The 26,337-nt window shown below is 40.2% G+C and overlaps 1 protein-coding gene across 1 annotated transcript in view; it reads left to right on the top strand.

Moving 5' to 3' along the window:
- The window catches only part of Dnah6 (dynein axonemal heavy chain 6), a 397,099-nt gene that overhangs the window by 255,026 nt on the left and 115,736 nt on the right, over positions 1-26,337 (top strand). Inside the window, exons 38-45 of the mRNA XM_004660533.2 lie at positions 6,643-6,864; positions 8,073-8,220; positions 12,411-12,568; positions 14,809-14,940; positions 16,610-16,781; positions 21,181-21,327; positions 22,824-22,897; positions 24,795-24,949. Coding sequence (XP_004660590.1) covers positions 6,643-6,864; positions 8,073-8,220; positions 12,411-12,568; positions 14,809-14,940; positions 16,610-16,781; positions 21,181-21,327; positions 22,824-22,897; positions 24,795-24,949 — 1,208 coding nt within the window. The remainder of the gene's footprint in view (positions 1-6,642; positions 6,865-8,072; positions 8,221-12,410; positions 12,569-14,808; positions 14,941-16,609; positions 16,782-21,180; positions 21,328-22,823; positions 22,898-24,794; positions 24,950-26,337) is intronic.

Here is a 26,337-nt window from a genome sequence, read left to right as displayed (position 1 = left end):
GACTATATTCACTCTGCATTACCCTTTCTTGTCCCCTCCCACTTCTACTCATTTCCTTCATCTCCCCAAATAGTCCTCCTCCTGTTTGCATGACACATGTGTATGTGTCTTAAGTTTCACATATGAAAGAAAAAAACTGTGCCTGGTTGAGTTCGGCTTATTTCACTTAACATGATGATCAATATTTCCATCCATCTATTTTTCTTCAAATGACATGATTTTTTTCCTTTCATGGCTGAATAAAACTCCATTATATATATATATATGGCACATTTCTTTCATTCCTGTGTCTGTCCATGGCCACCTAGGCTGATTCCATAACTTCACTTTACAGTGAATAGTGCTGCAGTAAGCATAGATGTGCACATGTATCTGCAGTATGCTGACTTGGATTCCACCAGGTGTGTTCCTATGGGGTTGCTGGATCATCTGGTAGCTCTATTGGTTCTTTAAATAACATCCACATTGATTTCCATAGTGGGTACATGGATTTACATTCCCACCAGCAGGGGATAAGGGGACTCTCTCCACATTCTTACCAAAAAGCTACTGATTTTTACATTTTGTACCCTACCACTTTGCTGAAAGTGTTTATCATAGATCTTTAATGTTTATCTTTAGGATCTTTAATGTGTTGGATCATATCATCTACAAACAGAAATTATTTGGCTTCTTCATGTCCTATTGTGTGTGTGTTCTGCAGCCAAAGAATGGAATATTCTGTTGGTATCTGTTAAGTCTATTTGCTATATGATAGAGTTTAAGCCTCAAGTTTTTCTGTTGATTTTTTTTTTTGCCTAAATGATCTATTATTGATAAGAGTGGAACATTGAATTTATTTTATTCATTATTATTGTGTCTAGATTTCTGTTCCTTTATGTATAGTAGTGCTTGTTTTATGAAATTAGGTTCACCAACATTGGTAGATACATATTTATTATCATTATATCTTCTTACTTCTTTGCTACTATAGCGTGACTTTTGACTAATTTTATCTTTTGACGAATTTTGGATTGAATCTGCTTTGTTAGATATAAAGATGTCTACTTCTACCAGCTTCCTATATTCCACACTTCAACTTTCAGCCTGTGATGGTCTTTGCCAGTGAGTTTGTCTCTTGCAAGTAGCTGATGGTTGGATGTTTTGTTTTGCTATAATCAGCCAGATATTGTCATTTAATTGAGGAGTTAAGGCCATTCTCATTTAGAGTAATTATAAAGATATATTTGCTAGCTGATTTCTGTAATTTTGTTGATTGTTTTCCTGGTTGTTGCACATCCTTCTTGCTCTGTTTTTTCTCTCTTATCTTAGGAATTTACTGAACTGAAAAAGAATGATTCCTTCATAGCTCCCATTTATTGATCTAATCTTGTCACAAAACTTATTTCTTTCTTTGCTCCATGTTGTGCCTTTTTTTTTTTTTTTTTGATAGCATTCCTTGAAGTATCTTCTGTAACGCTGGCTTAGTGATTATGGGTTGCTTTAACTTGTGATTAGCTTGAAAGGCCTTCATTCTCCAACAACTTTAAACGGTATATTTCTGGACATAATTTGCTTGTCAGTTATTACATTCAGCACTTAAAATATGTCATTCTATGCTTTCCTAGCATTCAGGGTTTCTACTGAAAAGTCTGATGTTATTCTGATGCATTTGCTTTTGAAAGTTGGCCTTTTGCTGCTTTTAATATTGCTCCTTTTCTGCCATTTTAACTTTTTAAGGATGATGTGTTTTGGAGAGGTTCTTTTCTGGCCATGTCTATTTAAAGTTCTCTTGTACTTATATGCCTGTATCTTTCTCTAGACTTAGAAATTTTTCTGCTATGATTTCATTGAATAGTTTTTATATGCCATTTAAAAAACCTCAGCTGCATATTTTATCCCTGAATTCCTTGGGTTTTATCTCTTCATCATGTCCAAGGTTTTTAGAAATTGTAGTTGAGCCAATTTAGGATTATTGGGGGCGGGGAGACTGGAAAGATTGTTCAGTGGTTAAGGCACTTGCCTGCAAAGCCTAATGACCTGAGTTTGATTCCCCAGTATCCACATAAAGCCATATGCACAATGATGTGCATACATCTCAAGTTTGGACCTTTTGCATGTGAATCTGTGGTTTTTCAAGGTAGGGACTTGTTATAGACCAGGATGATCTGAAATTCACTATGTAGTTTTGGGCTGGCCTGAAACTCACAGCAATCCTCCTACTTCTGCCTCCTGAGTACTGGGATTAAAGGTATGCCCCATCATGCCTAGCCCATTGGAGTTAGTTTGCAGAAGCTAGAGCCCTGGGGTGCCCATTCTCTCTGTCTGTCTCTCTTCTCTCTATCTCTCTCTGCTTACAAATAAATAAATAAATAAAATATTTTTAAAAAATAATAATAGGGCTGAAGAGATGGCTTAGTGGTCAAGGCACTTGCCTATGAAGCCTAGGGAAGCATATTCAACTCTCCAGATTCTACAGGAGCCAGATGGAGAAACGTGAGGCAAGTATAAGATCGCACATGCCCACTAGGTGTTGAAAATCATCTGGAGTTCAATTTCAGTGGCTGAGGTCATGGTATACCAATTCTCTCTCTCTCCCTTGCTCTAAAAAATAAAAATTATAAAGATTAAAATAATAATAATAAATAAGATTAGTAGGGTACTAAAAATAGACTAAAAGTGGCTAAAAACAGAAAATGTCCTTGAGCTTATAAGGGAGAATCTGCTTTTTCCTTATCGTTTTTCCTAAAGGAGACCTTGCATCCTCCACATTGCTGAAGGCAAAAAATAACAGACAGTTCTAGTATTATTTCTTTTTTTTCCCCTATAGGAGTTCCCCTTCCATAGAAGCCAGAGGTATGACTGCAGGGTGTCTGGATATCTTGTGTGGGAACTAGACTGGTCATCCCTTCCAATAAAATATTATTCCTAATTTTAAAAAAAAATGAAAGTCACTTGGTGGATTACCTATATGAGATTCCTACTGCTTTCTTAGAGCTCTACCTTCTCTCTTTCTCTCAAGTTCTATGATAAAAATCTTTCTAAATCTCACTCAGTATATGAGATTCATTCTCTATGAATCTCTATATGAAGATTATATTCTTCAAATTCAAAAGACAAGAACCTAGAGACACTGACTTAGGGGAAGTTTTGTGTGATTGTAAGTTTCTAGAATGCTAACTCCTGATTTAAAAGCCCAACCAAGTCAGGTGTGATGGTGCACACCTTTAATTCTAGCAGTCAGGAGGCAGAGGTAGGAGATCAGTTTGAGTTTGAGGTCAGCCAGAAACTACATAGTGAATTCCAGGTAAGCCTGAGTCAGAGCAAAACTCTACCTTAAAAAACAGAAAGAAAGAAAGCCCAACCAGGAACCAAGAATGGTTCCATTGCATTGCTCTCAGAGGCACCCCAAATTTCAGTATTATGACCATACTTGATATTTTATTTTTACTCTTTTGATATCTGAATGTCATAATGGTTCAACTGTGTTTTCCATCTCTAATATTCTTTAATCTGCTCAATCTCTCTGTTGATGATGCTGTCCACTGTATTTTCATTTAAGTGACTCATTTTCAGGAGTTCTTTTTGTTGAATTCCAGATCAATTCCCTCCATGAATTTTTGCTCCATGTTACAGAATTTCTCATCCATTTTGCTAGTTTTCTCATCTATTTTTTCATCAAGATCTAGATAAAATCAATTTCTTTACATCCTTCATTCTGCTTATTTGAATATTTCTTGAAATTTTTGAATACTTTTAAAATTGAAATACTAAATTCTTTTTCTGGCATTTCAGTTATTTTATTATATTTAATTTCAGAGAGAGAGAAAAAAGACCAATACAAAAATAGATATTTAAAAAGGTAAAATTAAGCAAAATAAAAATATGTCTTTTGGGTTAGAGAGATGGTTCAGTGGCTAAAGGCACTTGCTTGCAAATCCTGAAGGCCTGGGTTCAATTCTCCAGTACCCACATAAAGCCAGATACACAAAGTACCATATGTATCTGGAGTGTGTTTGCAGTGGCAATAGGCCTGGTATGCCCATTCTCATCCTCTTTCTGCTTGCAAATAAATATTCTTTTAAAACATTTTTGTTTCTTTTTATTTGAGAGTGACATGGAGAGAAAGAGGCAGAGAGAGAGAGAGAGACTATGGGCACGCCAGCGCCTTCAGCTACTGCAGACGAACTCCAGATGCATGCACCCCCTTGTGCATCTGGCTTATGGGGGTCTTGGGGAATCGAACCTCAAACTGGGGTCCTTAGGCTTCACAGGCAAGCCCTTAACCGCTAAGCCATTTCTCCAGCCCATATTTTTTTTTTCAAGGTAGGGTTTCACTCTAGCTCAGGCCAGCCTGGAATTTACCATGTAATCTCAGGGCGGCCTCAAATTCATGATGATCCTCCTACTTCTGCCTCCCAAGTGATTGGATTAAAGGCATGTGCCACCACACCCAGCGTCCATAAATTATTTTTAATGTCTATTAAAATTTCCTCCTTGCTAGGATGGATGTCAGTTTCCTCAGCCTGAGTTGTGTTAAAAAGCTAGCTGCTAGTGAGAGAGCTGCTTGTGTCTTGAGCTTAAACACTTTAAGCCAAAATGATCAGTTTGCAGTATCTCTGTAGAGGTCAAACAGTTTACCCTGGCCTGTCTTTTGCACTTTGTGTTGAATTTCTGAGGAGGGGTCAGTGGGGTCAGCCCTCCCTTAGCAGTTTCTTAGCCAGCAGCTTGGGTGTGCTCCCAGGAAAGAAAATACCAGCTTCTGTCTTCTACATGTGACAGATTTCAATGCCCTAGGCTCTGGGTACTGCTGGGCTATGTTTATATTTACTGTTGTAGCTGGAGAATCTCATGCTAGCAGGAGTCAGGCTGCCTTGACATGGTTTTTGCTTGAATGTGTTTTGGTCCCTGGAGTTTGTACCCAGATCAGTAGCCATGGACTCTCCATGTGTTTTTCATCACACTCTTCATCAGTGCAAAAAGGGGTTGTTGTGAAGGGCATTGCTGGGACAAACACCCAACCAAAAGCAGCTTATGGGAGAAAAGGGTTTCTTTAAGGCTTACAGAATCCATAGGTAATGCCATCAATGGTGGAAGAGGCTGGCTTACTTCCATAGATCATAACAGAGAGACACCGCCAAACAAATAGCCAGCAAACACAGCAGGCAGAGCCCAAACTGTTCTTTATACACCCAGTATGTCTGGATCGTAAGACACTCCCCTAATACATAACTCTCTCCCCCAGCAGGGGTCCACCAGCTGGACTCTCAAGTTGCAAGCTGAAACTAAAATGCCATATTCAGGCTATGGGGGACATACATTCAAACTACCACAGGGGTGCTGAGTTTTTTACTGTCTCCAACAGAGCAGTTTGGTTAAAGTTTCTGCTCCCCCTTAGCCATCAAAATAGGTTAGCATGGGGCAGCATGGGCCATATGCCAGTGTCCACTGCGTACAGTTTGTGGAGCTTTATTTGGGAAAGCTTGAGAAGGGCTCTGACCAGGAATGTCAGAAACCACTTCCCTGACAGACTAGGGAATACTTACGGGGCCATGGGGGGCAGGTGTCATTCGAATTCTTTGGTTGGAGTGTGATCAACCTTGCCTCAGGACTTGGGCCACTTCAGGGAAGTGATAATCAGACAGGTGGCTTAGGCCATGCCAGGAAAATGATAATTGGGAGGGGTGAATCACTCTTGAGAAACAGTTACAATGAAACAGCAGTCAATTCAAAACTGGAGCGATTCCGGTTGTAACACTTCCAGATCTTTCCTGAATCTCAGCCACCACCAGTCCTCAGGCAGCAATGAGCCAATCCCTACCTTGTGGCTGACATAAGCTGCAGTAGATTCCTTACTTCCTTTTGGGTATTAACTGAAGGTATCATGTCCCCACCTGGATTAGCCAGGTCATTGAAGACAGAGGTTTCTCTCAGCCAGTACTTGTCTCCAGCACAAATCTGGGTATTTGCCATTGATCAAGCCCTTGAAAGTTGAATCAAATTTAAAATGCTCCTTGGAAATGGTGGCACATTCCAGTAATCCTGCACTTGAAAAGCAGAGGCAGGGGGATTGAGGGTATGAGGTCAGCCTGAGCTACATAGAGAACTTGAGGTTATCCTGGGTTGAAAAGCAAGTCCTTGCCTCAGAAAAAAGTTACTGCTGTACAATTCTGATATAAGATTTTAATTTGATTAAAATAGCACAGTTTTTCATTCATTATGTTGCATATAAAACTGAGAGAGTAGTCTCTGATGTTTATATAACTTCTTCTCTACAAAGAAATTCAGATCCATTCATGTTCGTTGATTGTCTCTGTTTCTCTGTGAATATATTTATTTCTAAGAGTCCATATTTTCTGTGGCCTGTTCAAAGCAGTGTTTGGGTTGGAGAGATGGCATAGCAGTTAAGGCGCTTGCCTGCCAGCCAAAGGACCCAGATTTAATTCCCTAGGACCCACATAAGTCAGATGCCCAAGGTGGTGCATGAATTTGGAGTTCATTTGTAGTGGTTGGAGGCCCTGGCATGCCCATTCTCTCCCTCTCTCTCTCTCTCTCCCTCTCTCTCTCTCTCTCTCTCTCTCTCTCTCTCTCTCTCTCTGCTTCAAATAAGTAAATAGAAAATAAAACGCCTTTTAAAAAAGCATGTTTGATTTTATACTTTAGCTTCCCAATTCTGGAGACCTGTGGAGCATTCACCTGGACTTTGACACAAAACGGCTGGATCCCTGGGAACGAATCATACCTACCTTCAAGTATAGGCGGGATGTTCCATTTTTTGATATGCTTGTCCCCACAACAGACACAGTGCGCTTTGGCTATCTAATGGAAAAACTGCTGGCAGTCAAGCATTCAGTGTTGTTTACTGGTACAACAGGTGTTGGCAAGGTAGGAAACCTCTTTCAAAAAAGACAGTCTGTTCAAATGTGAGGGCACTGTGGACTTTAGAATTTTCTGCACCAGAATTAACATTACTTTTCAGAGGAATTTTTTAAATGTCACTTTTTCAGAAAGAATGTAAGTATGCTAAATCTATACTGACCCAGTTTGCCAGTTTCTGAATGACTCCCTGGGTTGGTAGTACTGTAAGTTTCAGGAGTGACCAAGACCATGACCATGGAGACCACTCTGAGGCAAAGATGGAAGCTTTTATTTGGGAAAAGCACAAGCTTCCAGGACTTCTCTCAAGAGTGGAGCACAGTTAACTTGGGATTATATAGTGGGTTATATAGAGCTCTTCAGTTGGGGGAAGGTAAGGAAGGGAGAAGTAAAAGGAAAAAAAAAAGGTTTCTTTAGGGAAGATCTAAGATAGCCAGGGTGTGACTTCAGAACAGTGATCAGGTGACTTACAAGATGAGAGGGAAAGAAATCCTGACCTGGGGGCATTGTTAGGTAAGGAAGGGATAATGACTGGGCAGTTCCTTGAAGAACTGGTTGACCTACTTCCTTGTGTCTGTCGCCATCCTGCTGTCTTTGGTGACTCCATTTTGGGAGCCTATTTTGACCTAACATAAACCAAAGGCTCTCTGGACCAGGCTTTGTGCTTAACAGCTTGTGTGTCAGATCCCCTGGTGGTCCAGAGTTCTTATGCCACTGATAGGGTCCCCAGAGCAGTTTGTGATCTCAGAAAACCTTTTATAAATGCCACTGTGCCCTCTTGCCCATTTACTTCTCCCTGACATAGCCACAGTGATGGTGTCATTTTAATATGTGTGAAAGAAATAGAAAAGAAAATACTGATTATTTGAGCTTCTTGATTTTGGAGAATTTCACACAAAGACTGACAAATATTCCTTCTAAATTATTTCTATGAAAAACTCAGGTCTACCTAAGTTAAGCCTGGGGAATGACCTATATGGGTTTTGGTATGAAATTGAAATATTTTGCTGAGTGAGAGCTGAGTGCAATATATTTTTGGTTCTGATAAGTATAACCCAATGACATGTGTAATAAAAGAATAGTAGACATGTCAGTCTAGATTTAATCTTTCCCCTTTTATGCTGGTTCTTGCTTATTATATTGGATTGTTACTAAGTTAGGCTATTAAGAAAATTTATATGGAATGTGAAACCAATTAACATATTTTTAATTTAAAGTCTGTTATCACAAAAGGATTGCTAAATAGAATTCAAGAATCATCTGGCTATGTCCCTGTTTATTTAAATTTTTCTGCCCAAACTTCATCTGCAAGGACACAAGAAATCATTGAGTCAAAACTGGAAAGAAAAAGAAAAAATATTCTAGGTAAGAATTATTGTAATTTGTTTCACAAAACTACTCATCTAGCCAATACTTTGCATAAAGAGTTAATGTAATAAACTCAGATCTAGATATTTTCCTGTACTTAATTTATTTGTAAAGCTGTGCCTTGGTCTGATTTGTGTTTCTGTAATAAAGTTTCTGAGACTTGCTGCTTTACAAAGGAGAGAGAGGTATTTAGCTCACAGTTTTACAGGTCCAAGAGAATGGCTCTAGCATCTGTCTCTGGTGAGGGCCTCTTGATGGACAGCACCACACCACAGGAACACATTGAGGGAAGTAACATGCTGAGAGAGAAAGGAGGAAAATAAGCTGGAAGAACCAAATGCTGCAATTATTTTCTTGTTGCTGGGATAAACATCTGACCAGAAGCAGTTTGTGGGAAGAAAGGGTTTGATTTAGGCTTACAGACTCAGGGGAAGGTCCATCAGAGCAGAAGAAGCTGGCTTATTCCCATAGATCCACAGCAGAGAGACACCACTAAACAGCCAGCAAACACTAACAGCCAGAGCTCACCTTACAGCTGGACTACCAGATCCACCTAGTGACACAGCCTGCAACAAGCTGATGGAGACTTAAGTTGCAAGGTTAACCTTAATAAAAATAAAAATCCCTGAGGCTATGGAGGGCATACATTTACATTCAAACCACCACACCAAACTTGCTTTGCAATAACCCACCCTTCATGGTAACCAGTCCAGTCCTATGAGCATAAGACTGAGAAAAATATTAATCTCTCTTAAAGGCCCAGCACTGTCACACTGGAGACCACACCTCAACAGGAGTTTTAGTGGAGACACATCATGTTTAAACCATAGCTGATTATGTTAATTATGTTATTCAGTATCTTATAGTTAATAAGCAAGTCATTTATTTCTGTCACCACTGCAGTAGTTTCTTTTCTCATCGCTGTGACACAAAACCTGATGCAAACAACGTAGCAGAAGAAGGACATGTTTTGGCTCACAATTTAAGAATGCAACCAGCAAATCCTGGTGGGAAAGCACAGTGGTGGGAGTATGAGGCAGATGATCACATTGTGTCTTGCCAGCAAGAAGAGAGAGATGAATGCTGCTGCTCAGCTTATCTTCTCCAGTTTTCCTTTTTATGCAGTCCAGGACCCCAATTCATGGATGGTGTCACCCACAATCAGAGTAGGTCCTCTGTCCTTAGGATCTTGCTAGACATACCCTCACAGACATGCCCAGTGGGTTTTCTAGGTGATTCCAAGTCCAATCAAGTAGACAATGAAGACCCTTATAACTATTTTCATTCTCTGCCAGTTAGTAACTCCCCCTCTTTCCACCTAGTCCCTTTCAACAACAATTGATTGTTTAAATCAACAAACTTCATATCTAATGAATTTCTGAATTCCATTGGGAATAAGCATATCTCACTAATGTAGTCTCAGGCTGGCCTCAAACTCACAGCAGTCCTTTATCTCTGCCTCTCAAGTGCTGAGACTAAAGGCATGCACCACCATGCCTGGCCCCTTTTCCCTTTTTATTTGGACAAATAACATTTTTTCAGTAACCCTTAGATACTCTAAGTCTGGACCAATGTAAAAACATCAACCCCAAACCTAACTGAAAGCTCAGCTTCTCTTCTGTCAGAAGCCAAGTTAATGGGTCCAGATACTGTGTCAGAGAGAGTGCATGGGGTGCACTTTACCCACCTCCCTGAGGGGGTTCTCATATGCTGGGACAGGAGAAGAAGGTGGTATCTTCTCCCTTGCTGGCCCTTAGATGAGCCTCTCTGTAGATGGTCCCTGCTTATTTGGCTGGTGTTGAGTTGCTGCCATTTTCTCTGGGAGGCAGGCCTTCAGGTGCGATCTCTTGTAAGAAATCCCAAAGGAGTTATTTTCAAGTCAAGCATCATCCTCCCTACTAGAAGGCTCCCTGAGCTGGGAACCAGTGTCTCCATCTCCAGTCAGTCCCACCTTCCAGCAGTACCTCTTCTACCCTCTTGAGGCTGATGTCCACTTGCCCATCTCACAGTCCTTCTGAATGGAGTGCCAACCAGGGCTCAAGTTCAGCTGCTTTCACATTGTCCATCATTCCATGGATCTCTGTATGCCAGTAGTGGAGTTGCCCGTTGCCTCTTCTCTTTTCCCTTTCCCTGCTCAGCTAGACAAAGGGCAACAGATATCAGTCTGTTTCCTGGTACAGGCAGGTTCCAAATCTTTATAAATGATTCTCTTATATTCTTTCCGCACTTGGATCATGCTACTTGGCTTCCCTGGGGCAAAACATGGCATGGATCTCTGAGTTTTCATAAGTTGCCTTGTAATCACCACCTATCATTCATTCATCCCTCTTGCATGGATACGATTATTTTTCCATCAGCCTCAGACACTGGATGTCAGAGCAGGTGAAATCACCTCCTGTGCTACTGTTGTTCCCTTTTCTGTATCGACTGTCCTGGGATCAGTCACTTTTTCATTGCTGGAACAAATACCCACCCATAAGCACCTTAGGGAAGGAAAGAGTTTATTTTGGCTTCCAGTTATAGAGTCTAGGATCCATCATGGCAGAAAAAGCATGACAGGAGCAGGAAGACAAGGTCAGGAAGCAAGAAGGAAGTAGAGAGTAATAAAGGCTAAACACTCAGCTAGCTTTCTTCTTTTCACACAATTTAGGAACCCAGCCCATGGGATGGTGGCATCCATGGTTAGAATGGGTCCTTCCACCTCATCTTACCTAATGTAGACAATCCCTCACAGATTCATTTCCATGGTGACTCTAAATCCTGCCAAGTTGACAACCAGAGATCAGCTATCACACTGCTTTTTTCTAATGAGTGTGTATGTTGGGTTTCATTAAATGCAGCACTGTACAGCTCACTATTCTGGATTTCCTGTTGATGAGATTGGGTTAGGTTTGAATATCAGTCCTGTTTTCCATGTGAGGGTAGATAGTATTGATGAAATTAAACCTTTGGCACTCCGCCACTTCCTACTGTAGGAAGAAAATAACCTTCCTCCTCTATGCTCAGGCCGCACAGATGGTGAGAGGTAAGAGAGGTCCAGGTTTCACGAGAGAGCTGCTATCATTATGTGCTCTGAGACTGGGGATAAGGACCCACTTGACCAAACAATATGGACACTCTGGTCAGGTCGACATCTTCCAGCAGGGGTTTGGATGGGCAGTACTGCCACCTCTCAACACCAGCACACTAGAGACCAAGGTTTAATGTGAATTTTTGTGAAGACAGTCATATTCAAACTGTAGCAGCTTAGTCTTGTATTTTCTAAGGGCAATTTTTAATTCTTTCTTGCTTTTCCTATTTATGTGCAAGTGTGTGTGGGCATGCACATATATGTGTTGGTGCACATTCATGTGTGTAGACATGCATATGTAGGCCAGAGGTTGACATTGAGTGTCTTCCTTGATTTCTCTCTGCCATATTTATCTAGGTAAGGTCTCTCACATGAACCCAGAGCTTGTCAATTCAGATAGTTTAGCCAGCACTATTACCCTGGGGATTCCTTGTCTCTGCCTCCTAAGCACTGGAATTTACGGGTAGGCCTCCATGGGTTCTGGGGGTCTGAACTCAGGTCTTTACACTTGGGCAGCTAGCACTTCACTATCTCCACAGCTCTCTTTGTTTATGCACATATGTGTGTTCATTTGTGCACATGTGCAAGTGGGGACCAGAGGACAATCTCAGGTGTCATCCTCAAGAACACAGCTCACCTCCTTTGAGACAGGGTCTCTGAATGGCCTGAAGCTTACTAATTAGTCTAGACTAGCTGGCCAGTGAGCCCAAGGACTCCTGTCTCTGCTGCCCTAGTGCTGGGATACAGGCCCACCATCACACCCAGTATTTTACATGAGTAGTAAAGATCAAACTCAGGTCTTCATGTTTGGAAGCAAGCACTTGACTACTGAAACTTCTTTCCAACCCTGGTAATTTCTTTTAAAATTCATTTTCTTGGGCTGTAGAGATGACTTAGCAGTTAAAGCATTTGCCTTCAGAGCCAAAGGACCCAGGTTCAATTCCCCAGAACCTATGTAAGCCACATGCACAAGATAACACATGCATCTGGAGCTAATTTGCAGTGGCTGACGGCCCTGGTGTGCCCAATCTCTCTCTGTCTGTCTCTATCTATCTATCTATCTATCTAATAAATAAATTAAAATTTTTCTTAATTTTAATTCATTTTATCTCCCTAGGAGCACCAGGAAACAAACGTGTTGTAATTTTTGTTGATGATCTAAACATGCCCAGACTGGATCGCTATGGCTCTCAGCCCCCAATTGAATTACTTCGGCAGTATCAAGATTTTGGTGGATTTTATGATAGAAATAAGCTCTTTTGGAAAGACATACAGGTTACTGTAGATTTTATGTTACATAGTGTGTTCAAATTTAGATAGTAATCCAATATATTATGTCAGTTTGCTAGGACTACCATAACAAAAGACCACAGACTGGGCAGCTTAAACTATCATTTTCTCATAATTATGAAGACTTGAAGTTCAAGATCAAGGTGTCAGCAGCATCAGTTACTTCTATGGCCTCCTGCCTTAATTTACAGATGACCATAGGGAGATCCCTATGTCTTTGCATGGGCTTATAGTCTGTTTTCTGTTGCAATTAGCAACACCACAGACAGTGTAAGTTATAAGGAAGAGAGGTTTATTATGGCTTATGGTTCTAATCCAAAGGTAAGGATCTGTGTGTGGTAATGACATTCTTACTGATGGAATTGGGATACAGCAAGGCATCACATAGAGGGACACAAATGTATGTGGTTCTTGACTCCCTGTTTTTATAAAACCACCAATATTCAGGAATGGAGGATCCACCCTGGTAATTCTATCTAATTGTAATCCATTCTTACCATAGTTCCATTAAGTTTCTACTTTCAGAGCTGGGGATAAAGCTCAGTTAACAGGTTGCCTACCTAGCACACAGGAGGCCTTGGGATCAGTTCCCAGCACCACCTAAAACCTGAGCATTGAGTGGTCTCATTTTTGAGGACCCTCTCCTCTGACATGAAATGACTGGTACATTCATTAACTCATAGTGGTTGTTGGCTATCATTATCTCCCCAAGCCCTGCACAATATTAAACCCATATATGATAGAGAATGACTAAAAGAGACATCGAGCTAGAAGAAGCACTAGTTGCAAAGAGAAGGGGGTAAATGGAACAGGGAGAGGGAAGGAGTAACAAAAGATGGTAATTGGAGGGGATTTTGACCAAATTTCACTATACTAATGTATGAAAATGCTCAGTTAAAAAAAAAAGAAAGAAAGAAACTTAAGAAAAAAACAAACATGCTGTAATTCTAGCATTCAGGAAGTGGAGACAGGGTAATCAAGTTCAAGGTCCTCAGCTATACATTGAGGTCATCCTAAACTATACGAGACTCTCCCTGAAAAAAAAAGTTTCTTCCTTCCACATACTTCATAATGGGTATTAATTTCTAATGTGAGATGAGGAATCTTTGAATGAAGTATTCTGAAAAGATCCCCCTCAGCTGCAGGACAAGAGTGAACTACAGGCAGGACCAGAGAAGGGATGAGGGTAATAGCCTCAGTGTGATGGAATGAACCAGAAGGGTTTAGGAGGCCAACAGCAGGGCTCCTGGGTTATGGAGTCAGGGGGAGAAGGGAGAGCCCACATTAACTGCATGTCCTGCTTCTGTTCTGGAAAGGAGCATGTCGGGGATGAGATTGGTTTTGCTCATACGCAAAACAAATGACACCAAGAACTGTTCTAAGTGCCTTACAATTGCCAGCCTGTTTACTTCTAGCACCTCTGTAAGATGAATGGTGTTTATCCATCCAAGAGGAAAGATACTCAGTCCAAATTCCAGAATTATACTTCTCAAATCACTCTTTTCATGTCTATGACCATTATCTAGAGTCAAGCCCCCGGAATACTGAAGCCAGCAACCTTCCTCTTGTAGGAAAATTAGGAAGACAACACCATATGAACTGGTCTCTACATGCTGCAACTCTGCTCCCCAATCTCCAGACAGTCAGAGTAGTCTTTTCAAAATGCAACTCTGGGTCCAGAGAGATGGCTTAGCAGTTAAGGCATTTTCCTATAAAGCCTAAAGGCCCATGTTCAATTTCTCTCCAGATCCCACATAAACCAGACACACAAAGGTGAGGCAAGCATAAGGTAGCATATGTCCACTAGGTGGTGCAAGCTTCTGTAGTTCAAATGCAGTGGCTGAGGCCCTGGTACACCCATTCTCCCTCTCTCTCTCTACATATGTATGTATGTATGTATGTATGTATTCTTTCATTCTCTCTCTCAAATATAAATAAATAATAAACTGATGCTGTCTGATGCTGTCAACCCCTTGTTTGACCTCTAAAAACTACTTAAACTCCCAAGACATTGTTTTTTTTTCCATCCATGAAATAAAAATAATAATAGTAGTCACAGATGGTCATGATGATTGTCACTTGATGTGCACAAAAATGCAATGCAATGCAGGCATGTGGTAGGACCTCAAAAAAGAAAAATATTATTCCTGAGTCTTGCCATTGAGAAAGGTGGATACATCTCTTTCTGTGCAGTGTGGAATCCAGGTGACTTTCTCTTCATGCAGGATGTGACAATTGTATCAGCCTGTGCACCTCCAGGAGGAGGCCGCAACCCGGTGACCCCACGCTTCATCAGGCACTTCAGCATGCTGTGCATCCCAATGCCCTCGGAGCACAGCCTAAAGCAGATCTTTCAGGTGAGTGTGAATTTAGACTGATACAAGAGGGAAAATAGAAAAAAATGCATAGGATTCCACAGTCAAAAGTGGCCCATCATATATCTAGGGAGCCCCTATATCCCTTTCCTAAGCAGAGTGCAGGTCTGACCTCAAATTCTCAATCCTCCTGTCTTGGGATACTGGGATTACAGGGGGATATTTCACCATTTCCAGTGATATGCTAATTCTAATTTATGAATACCAATCTAGTAGCCATTGATTCATTCACTAAAAAAGTGTGTGTACCTGGCCTATGCCAGAGGTCAGTATATCACTTTCAGTAGACACCATCTCTATTCTCATGGTATTTCCACTATGGAAACAGATAATTGTGAATGAGTTGTATAGATATATACATGGCTACTCACATGTGTTGCAAACTGTTTTTATTTGTCTGATAAAGAATAGATAGGCTGGAACTTTTTTATATTCATAATGCAAATATTGTGTTTATAAATATATGTGGTATAAATATATTCCAATTTTTCAACTCTATCCCACACATATACGTTTGAGTATATTTTCATCAAATTTGAAGACTGAGCTTGTGATCTTCATCAAAATACTGGCCACATGAAGAATGCTTAACTCATGTTAAGGACACAAAAGGAGGGTCCTTCAAGAGACAGTCCTTATAAGTTGCTAAAACCAATATTTAGCAAGAGAACCACTGAAAACAAATACTTTGGTTTATTTCAAAATACCTTATATATGAGACTAAACTCTAAAATCATAAAAAACTACTTATAAACATTGTGCCAAATATTAATGCAAGCTAGTGGCTTCTCCCATTGCACACAGGATGAGGGTGAGAATTTATCTATGTATAAAAGTATGATTTTCTTGAGCACTGGGGTTGGAGGGGCTGGCTCATAAATTTTCAAATCACAGTAAATAATGAAAGAAATCAGAGATGAAAAATATATTATAGACTGGAAGGTCAGAGAAGGTCTCTCTGGAAATATGACATGTAACCTAAAACATGAAGGATGAGAAAGGCACTATCTAGTGGACAGCCATGTGGGATGGACCCTGAGAGACAGGAAACAGAAACAAAAAATGTAGAGACCTGAGGGAGGAAAGTGCTTGGGATGTTAAGGCCAGTGTGGCTGGGATATAGTGAGCGATGGAGAGAGAGAGACAAATGAAGAGTGGGAAGTAGAATGGATGGTGCCAGGGAAAACAAGAAACCACACGAGAATGGAAATTGTTAGAAGAAACATCTAAACTCCTGACCTGAGTGGAGGAGGGTGGACTTCTGACTGTGAAGAGATAAGGGCATGGACTTTGATATTACAAGTCACTCCTGAAATCCACATGAAGATGAAAATCTACAGGCTTGCTGATCATTCACCAGTAAAAATCAGAAAGATGACTTTAGTTCATTTCAAGAAGATTCTGCTCCTTCTCTCTGAACCCACACCAAGCTGAAGTCTAAATTGCTTGAGAGGAACATTGTGGTAGGTTGGCTGTGAATGCTGCTCAGGCCTTCCAGACAATCTAAGAATAATGGGGAGCACTGACACCAGATATCCTTGTGTTAGAATTTGGCTTTCTAGTTGTTATTTTGAAAAGATATTAGATTTAGTGTTTGAAAGGCAAACATTTGGTTTAAAAACATAACCTCATGTTATATTTCTGGTTCTAGTCCATCTTACAGGGTTTCCTGGCAGATTTTCCACCTGCTGTAAAGCAGAATGCCTCAAACATTGTAGAAGCTGCTGTTGAGATTTATAACAGAATGAGCGTTGATCTCCTGCCAACACCAGCCAAGTCTCATTATGTGTTTAACTTGAGAGATTTATCCAAGTGTGTGCAAGGTAGTATAATGAACGTTCACTGCATTCCATTGGCCCCAAGTCTTTCAGTTAGAATCATGTGCACCCAGGTATCTAAGACTCACCTAGGCATGCCCTAGCATACCCTGTGCAAGTTACCCTCTACACTCACTTCAGGCTAAACACCACTGCTTTTTCAACCCACCAACATCCAAGCCAGTTTCTCACTGCTAGCTGATATACCATCTTTCACTGAAAAAAAATAGATGCCATCAGACCAGAACTTCCCAATCTCCCAGACAGCCTGCCTCTTCTTCTCAGCTGAGCTGTTCCTGTATGTGTCCCTTGCCTACATTGTCTCTGGTACTCAGTCACATCCCCTCCCGCCTAGTCAAAGATTTTGCTGTTATTATTCCTACCTTGACCTTATAATTCCCTCTTTATTTTTATGTGTATGTGCTTGCATATCTGTGCAGTGTTCATATGTATGTGAGTGCACATGCACATGTGTGCTCATGCACGTGGAGGCCGGTAGACAACCTCCAGTGTTGTTTCACAGGAATGCCATCCACATTCTTTGAGATAGGGTCTCTCATCGGCCTGACCCTTGCCAGTTAGGCCAGAGGAGCTGGTCATCGAGTCTCAGGGTTCTGCATTCTCAGCATTGGAATGACAAATGTATACCACAACACCTGGCTTTTTATATGGATTCTTAGGATCAAACACAGGTCCTCATGCTTATGAGACAAATAGTTTACCTCCTCAGCCCCAAGATTCATTCTTTTATTACTTTATTCTAGCAGCATTAAAAAGAAGCATGCTATAATATTCCCAGTTTAAATAATTAACTTACCTTAGGCCCCCTTTCATTGTACTTTCTAGAAAGATATCTTTAAAAATAGCCTCTCTTCACTGCCCCTCCAGTTCTTACTTTAAAATATGCCAATCAAACATTGATACTTGCATGAAACTGCTCTTCCATAGCTCACCTCTTGTTCTCTTCAAATCCATCAAATCCATGGGTCAGCTCTGAACAGTGTTTGGCACCTACCCACCCCCAACATTCCGGGGTACATTCCCTCCTCGCCCCCAAGCTGTGACTGTTCTACCTACTGTGATATCTGTTCCCCTCTTCCCTACCTCAAAATGTTGGGACCTCTGGGTTCTGTGTACTTTACTAAGCTCAGCATTACAACACCTACTCCAGGATGACACTGGATTCCTTACTCCAACTTCAGCCTCCTCTGTATGTGATTTTCATAACCCATGACCCATCTTTCCCTCCCCCAAAAAACTAAAAGAATAGAAGCAATCAGACCAGTCTTGCCTCATCTTACAATCTCCCAAACAACCTGCATCTCCAGCTTCAGGTTTTCCTCTCAGTGTGTGGTTTGCATATCTGACACCCTTCTCATTGTCTTAACCCATATCTTTGAGTCAATGTGCCTAAATTGGTTTCTGGCTTCATCCCTCCACCACTGGCCATGGGTACTCCTGCTCTACAGGGGACTACCATAAGCTCCTCTAACCACAAGTGTCCATAACTCTACCCAATCCATGACCAATCATGAAAACTTATCCCTGCCCCCACCTTTTTGCAATCTAGCCACTTCTGGGTATGCCATCCATGCCATTCTAGCCCTAACTCCCATCGTAACTCACCAGGGTTCTAAAAGGAAGAACCTCCTCTTCAGTTTCTTCGATCTGCCTATTGCCTTCCCCATTCTGAAGCCTACTCTGCCTTTTGCACAGCAGTGATGGTAACCCCAGTGCAGACCCTCCTGAGGCTACATCGCTATATGGTGTGCACTAGGCCTCCTCTGTCAACCTGTCTTCATTCCCACCCATTTTCCTCCTCTTGGCTACCACCTCTTGCCACTCCTTCAATAGAGCCTTCCCAGAGCCTCTGTTCTGCTCTCGGAATGCTCTGACTACAATGCCTACACAGTTCACTTTCTCTGCCCCAATGTCAACCCTTTGCAAAAGGTTGCCCCACCATGACCCTTCATAGACTATCAATCCTAAATGTTTCTCTGAATATGTGTGTAGTCTGCCTCTCCCACTAGTACATCAACTCTATCTATATAGGGACCATTTTCATAGTTTACCACTGCATCCCCAGGGCCCAGAATTGTGCCTGATGAATGAATGAATGAATGAATGAATGTCATATAAGGTCAGAATTGAAAAACGCATTGCCCAGATCAAGCCCTTCCTCTGATTTTTGTGCATAGGGTGCTGTTAGCTGCCCACGATCTGCTGTGCCTCCTGATTTCTCATCCAGTGCTCTTTGTTTTCTGCACTATTCTTTTAACCCAACTTAAAAAAAAATAGTTTATTTACTTGAGAGATAGATTAGACAGATAAGGAGGGAGGAAGGGAGAGAATGGGTATGCCATGGCCTCTACCCACTGCAAACAAATTCCAGACACATGCTCTACCTTGTGCATCTGGCTTACATGGGTACTGGTGAATCAAACCTGGGTCCTTAGGCTTCACAGACACATGCATTATCTGCTAAGCCATCTCTCCAGCCCCTGTTCTACATAATTCTTAACTTCTTTTCCTAACAATGAATCAAACAAACCATTACATTTACATTTGGTTTTGATATCTACAAAGGACCGTAAGCAAAGATTGTTGAGCACTTCCATATAAAACAGTTCTAGGCTCCCTGAAATCCAGACATTTCTGTCCTCTTCAAAATCTATCTCATTTCCTGTTGTGCATTAACAGGGCTGAAAATGAGCTAGAAAATAGTGGCCCAAGGTAGAAGATGAGGCTTTCCCTAAGAACCTGGACATACCACCTCCTCCTCCTTCATACTCAGTCCTTGTCACAGGGTCTCATCTTTCTATCTCACATTTCCATGGCTATGTGATTCCATTTTAATTTTCCCTCCTCCTTTAAGAGTCCAAGGACTCTCAAAGGTGATATGCTAATCATCCTTGCCACAGAAAAATACAATGCCTTATTTTTCTCCTCCTGCATTGAAATCGTTCTCTCTTGTCTTAGCATTATATCCCTGGAATTTGTGATCTCATATTTCACAGAAACATTAGCATATGCTTTTTTCTTTTGTAAACTTCTTCAGACTCACATCCTGGTCTTCAGACCATGACTAATCCTGTCATCTGCTTATTATCCTCCCCCATTGCCTTTCTATTCCTGTTTTTTTATATAACTTCTGAGCTTCGAACTTCAGGATCTATTTTTATCTGTACCAATGATGCATTATAAATTATCCAAGAAATTCCAATTTTTAATAGCCTTCTCCTTGTCCTCACATTTCATCAAATTGTCCTGAAAATATCTTATTTCCATAAATACTAAGTGAGAAATAATGCTTAAGCACTTCAAGAAATGCATCTATCATACACACAAATACAAAGATTTTCAAACTGTAGCAATGCCAGGCATGATGGTGCATGCCTATAATCCCAGCACTTGGGAGGCTAAACCAGGGAAATCATAAGTTCAAGAGGCTACCTAATGACTCCCAGACCAGCCTGAGATTTTTTTTTAATGCAATCTTTTTCTATACAAATTTGGACAATGTTATATGTTGTTATATGTTATATGGTGCTATATCGTGAAAACTGGTATATCCACCTACATGCATAGAAATCTCTCTGCCCTACAGGTACAATGTGAAGAGACCCATGGTGAGGGGTCACCATGTAGCTGGGACATTTCCAGGCACTACTACACATCGTTACATTTACTGTAACTTTAAATTATTGTAACTGTATTTGCAGTAACAATTAATGTTAATTTAAGAAGAGCACAGTAGTTTGAGCAGTAACCAGAAGAGCAAGGAGCATTTAGTGAGGACTGAGCATTGGCAGAGAATGACAGCAATGCATACTTTGAAAATAGTGTAGGCAGGTGTGAGGTAAACACATGCATATTTTAAATAAAATTAGTACTCCTTGGGCTGGAGAGATGGCTTAGCAGTTAAGGCACTTGCTGGAAAGCCAAAGAATCCTGGTTCAGTTCCCCATGTAAACCAGATGCACAAGGGGGTGCATTCGTCTGGAGTTTATTTGCAGAGGCCAAGGCCCTGGTGTGCTCATTCTCTCTCTGTCTCTCTCTCTTTTAAAATAAATAAATAGATATTTTTTAAAAATTGGTATGCCTCATATAGTATGTCAAAATGCATCTAAGAAGGAAAGAAACATTGCTTATACTGTTAAGAATGACCACATCACATATTCAGCTAAATAAAACATAAAGCAAGGAAAAATGTTTTGTAACATCATATGTCCCCTTTCCAAAAACTGAGGTCACTATTATTATTCACATACACACAGGGAAAGCACCCAGTTCTGTTATTGTGAACATAAATTTGGACTTTATTTCCTAGTATACGTTATATTACTATAGCTTCCACACAGGTATATAATTTTGTTTTATCTATTTTCTTTTCTTAAACCAACAGGTATCCTCCAATGTGATCCAGGAACAATAAGAGAAGAAATTCAAATATTTAGACTCTTTTGCCATGAATGTCAAAGAGTCTTCCATGATCGTTTGATTAATAATGAAGATAAGCAGTACTTCCATGTTATTTTGACAGAAATGGCCAGTAAATATACAGCTTTATTTAGTAATTTCCTTTAGAAAAAACAGAAAGCAATTTGTTTTCTATAAAGCGAAATCAAAATGGGTTTATGAATTTTAGACATTAATGGTAAAAGTTATTACCTTTGGTAACTCAGATATATAAAAATAATCTGAAAATAACTTAATGAAATTCAGGAAGGTCTAATAGTCTTAGTCTTGCACAGGATTTTAAGTAGAGGGGGCAGAGAGAAGAAATTACCTTTTGTCTAAAAAAAGCCAATATAACATGTTTTCTTTCCTATGCAGACCATTATGTATATCTGACTGATGTGAAAATAAAAGTGAGGACTATGAAAGTGGAAAGGCCTGAAAGGATGGAGGGAAACAAAAGAGGGTAGTGGAAGGAAAATCAAAAGAAAGACAAATATCATGTATTTTCTTTCCTGCAGGCTATGCACACACGTATGGCATGAATGCAGAAAGGGTCTAGTTGCAGGAAAAGAAGGGGACTAGCATCAAGGAGAGAGGAAGGACAAGACAGGGCAGTGGGGTTGAGCAGGAGCAAAGTACTATGATATACACATACCAAAATGTCATATTGAAACTGTTACTTTATATTACTAAACAAAAAATAGCATTTTTAGCCACATGTGGTGGCTTATTCCTGTCTACCAGCACTCAAGAGGTTGAGGCAGAAGGATTGCCATAAGTCCAGTGTAGGCTACAATGTGAGACCATGTCTCAAAATTTGTTTCAAATATTTTGTTTTAAAAAATAAGTAATGGGCTGGAAAGATGCCTCAGCAGTTAAGAACACTGTCTAAGGGGGCCTAGAGACCACTTGGGTTCAATCCCTAGGACCCACAAAAATAGCTGGGTGTGGCCACAGATGCCTGTAACATCAGAATTAGTGAAGGATTCCTGCTCAAGTAAGAACAGGCAGAAGAGCAATGGAGCAGGATACCCAACATTCCCCTCCAGCCACCCAGGCAAGTGCATGGAGTGCCACATGGGCACATAAATGTGCAGACATCATTCACAGATGCACAAACACACACATTCCACCTGTCTCCCTCCCCCTCCCTCCAAATAAATAAATAAAATATTTTTAAAGAGAAATCAGAATAATGCTAAAGTACCTCTTTTTATTAAGTATTTGGTATTTATTATTTAACAACTTTAAAATACTTAATATTCTTAATCTTAAATCAGATAAATGATCCACCAAATTAACATGATGACATAACATAAACATGCCTTGTTAAATGCTGTTCTGTATATCTAGTTGAAATAACACATTTAGGCTTATCTTTTTTTGTTTTTGTTTTTGTTTTTGTTTTTACAGGTAGGGTCTCGCTGTAGCCCAAACTGACCTGGAATTCACTCTGTAGTCTCAGGGTGGCCTCAAACTCATGGCAATCCTCCTAACTCTGCCTTCCAGGTGCTAGGATTAAAAGTGTATGCCACCACACCCAACTAGGCTTATCTTAATAATAAAATTGTCTTTGTTTTTTAACAGACAAACATTTTGGAATAGCAATTGAACAAGAATACTTTCTAAAAACACCCATCATATTTGGAGATTTCATTAAGGTGAGTATATTGTGTTGCCTGGCTACCTCTGAAGATTATGAAGTATGTACAAGAATTTGACATTTGAGCAGATTAAATGTCTAGGTCGGGTGTAGGCAAACTATAGCCTCATGGGTCAAATCCACTCATTATTCTTATAAATAAATTTTATCCTAGTACAGCCACACCCACTCATTTTGTGTACATTTATGACTCCCTTTGTTCTATAACAGTAGGATATAGTAACACACAAGGCTGGGTGATTTTATCACTTGGTCCTTGACAGAAAAATTTATATTTATTGTGGTAATAGTTTGAATCAGATACTTGATTTAAGAGGCAAAGAGGTTCTGTTCCTTACTCAGTACTAGAATCCTGTGTTATACTCAGTGTAGCTATTTAGCCCTGGCCCAAGTGCTTCTGTCATGGGAAGCTTATTAGTCAACAGGTGTCTACTTCATTTCAAATGAATTATAATTAGCCAATTTTTCTTATATTTAACTGTCTTACATTTTTGTGAGCTTTTTTAGTCTTTCTTCTAATAATATTGACACATGGGCTTAATTTTACTTCTGAACCTGCCTAGAGTAAATCTTACATATCTACTCACCACACTTACATAACGAGACCGCCATCTGTTCCCACCAAGCTATGAACTTGCCCTTCTGTGAGATATGCAGGACCACACTGGAAACCACATCTAGATGAGTATTACCACCAGATAGAAAAAATCATTTTTTGTGTGAAAATATATTTATCTAAATTTAGCGTTAAAAATAAAATCACTAACAATTACATTTCCTATGTATTTTTAGTGATAATATCAAATGGAAGAGTAAAGCAAAGGGAAAAAGATCAGGAATTGGGCTGGGGGTGTGACTACAAGGTAGAGTTTCTGCCTAGCTTATAGTAGGCCCTACTCTAAGTAGGACCCTTCTTTAATTGCCTGCATGCATCTTAGTGAAAGTAGTCCTTGGCAGTTGCTACAGCAGAGAACAGATGTTCTCAGTCAGTGCAAAGACTCAATTCCCTTTAGTTTATACCTTTTCTTTAAAAAATATATTTTTATTTATTTACAAGTAGAGGGAGGAAGGGAGTGAGGGAGGGAGGGAGAGAATGGATGCACCAGGACCTTTAGCTGCTGCAAACAAACTCCAGATACATGCATCACTTTGTGCATCTGGCTTTATGTGGATACTGGGGAATCAAACCTGGGTCGTTAAGCTTTACAGGCAAGAACCTTAACTGCTAAGCCATCTCTCCAGCCCTATAGCTGATTTTTGTTCTCAATAATTTGACTCTGTGTGATAACTGCTGTGTGAAAAATACATATAGTCCTAGAATTATTGTTTATAACAGTAACAATCTGTCATGCATATTTTAATTGGTTAGCTTTTATTGTCTGGTGTGTGTGTGTTTTCACACACACATGCACATATATGGGCATGCTCATGCCAGGGCATGCATGTGGAGGTTGGGAAACAACCAAAGGTTGTTTATCCTCTTCTTCATATTGATGCAGGGTCTCTCATGTTTTGCCACCACATGTGTCACTTTGGGATTCTCCTGCTCTTTACTGGGATCACAGGTGCATGCTCCACTGTGTATCCAACTGTACATGGGTGCTAAGGAATTTAAACTGGGCTGGCAGGGTTGCAAGCAAATGGCTTCACCACTGAGCACTCTTTCCAGCCCCTCAGTCACCTTTCCTAATGTCAACAGCCTCAGAGTAGAAGTATGAAGCTAGGGTCTAGAACTGTAAGAAAAATTAAAACAATTCCAAGCTCTTGTGTGAATTTTATTATAAAATCACTAAAATTACAATGTACTGCTTGCAATAGTACAAGCTCTCCAGACTACATGTGTTTATATATCATAACTGGTCCAACTTCTTCTTCCCCCACAAATCATCTTCTAGTTTGGAGCAGATAAGGCTGACCGGATTTATGATGACATGCCAGATATGGAGAAAATTGCAAGTGTTTTACAAGACTATCTTGATGATTATAACCTTGTAAATCCCAAAGAAGTAAAGTTGGTATTCTTCCAGGATGCCATAGAACATGTTTCAAGGTATAGTGCTACAAAGTGCCCAATTAGTCATTGATTGTGTATGTTTTTCATTAAAAGGTAAAACTAAGTTCCACAAGACTCAGAATACATTGCTGGTAGGATAGCAATTCTCACTGTGGTTTAAAAAGACATTTTAATATATTTTAAATGTAGTGCAAACTCTGTGAACCCCAAGGGTTATTATTTTTGCTAAATGTTTATTGGTTTTGTTTGTCTTGTTAAAACAGGATCTCAGGTGGTGTACAAAGATATATTAGACTAATTACATGTGTGCCTAAAAAGAGAGCTCAAACCAATAACATCCCAGTAGTTGAACCCTGATTACAGATTCTATCTGCTTATGAGTGTGAGTCTTACCTCATACCGGTGCCCTTGGAGGGACATTTCTGACCCATAGGCATCCAACCAGAATACCTTCAGTTCTTGGGGATACCTTCAGTTCTTGGGGCACATACCACTTTATGAAATGGTTTTTGTGGACAATCCTAAGTGTTAAAATGACCCTTCCAGGGCTGGAGAGATGGCTTAGCGGTTAAGCGCTTGCCTGTGAAGCCTAAGGACCCCGGTTCGAGGCTCGCTTCCCCAGGTCCCACGTTAGCCAGATGCACAAGGAGGCACACGCCTCTGGAGTTCGTTTGCAGTGGCTGGAAGCCCTGGCGTGCCCATTCTCTCTCTCTCCCTCTATCTGTCTTTTTCTCTATGTCTGTCGCTCTCAAATAAATTTAAAAAAAAAAATGACCCTTCCAGAATGAGCTAACATTTGTTTCCTTTGATTTCTGGTATCAGGTCAATACGACAGGGCAGTAATAATTAAACTCACTGTCATGCACAACTGTGATACAGCCCCATCATGTCTAATCTAATCTCTTGTCAGATGAAGCCCAGAAAATGTTCCAGTGGTCTTTTTAGCCACTCCTGTACTTATTGACTTCATTGTATCATTGTCTCTCATGGCTGTCAGTTCTTTCATGGTGTCTTTTGTTTTTTAGTATTTTTTATTTATTTATGTGTGTGTGAGAGAGAATTGACACACCAGGGCCAATAGCTACTGCAAACAAATTCCAGACACATGTGCCACCATGTGCATCTAGCTTAGGTGGGTTCTGGGGAGTCAAACTTGGGTCGTTAGGCTTTGCATGCAAGAGCCTTAACTGCTAAGCCATCTCTCTAGCCCTTATTTTTTTTTAATTGTGTATGTGTGCATTTTCATGTGTATGAATGCAAGCAATCTCTCTAGCCCAGTCTCTCTCTCTCTCTCCTCTCTGCTTGCAAATAAATTAATTTTAAAAAGATTTTATAATATTCAATACATTATTCAATGTTGAGTACTTGCTATGGAAAAAAGAAACATTATATACCCATATAATGATTATTTAGAGAAAAGCCAA

Source organism: Jaculus jaculus, chromosome 6 (assembly GCF_020740685.1).
Source record: "Jaculus jaculus isolate mJacJac1 chromosome 6, mJacJac1.mat.Y.cur, whole genome shotgun sequence".
Lineage (NCBI taxonomy): Eukaryota > Metazoa > Chordata > Mammalia > Rodentia > Dipodidae > Jaculus > Jaculus jaculus.
Note: the sequence above shows the minus strand (reverse complement) of the source record. Positions and strands in the feature narration are given on the sequence as shown.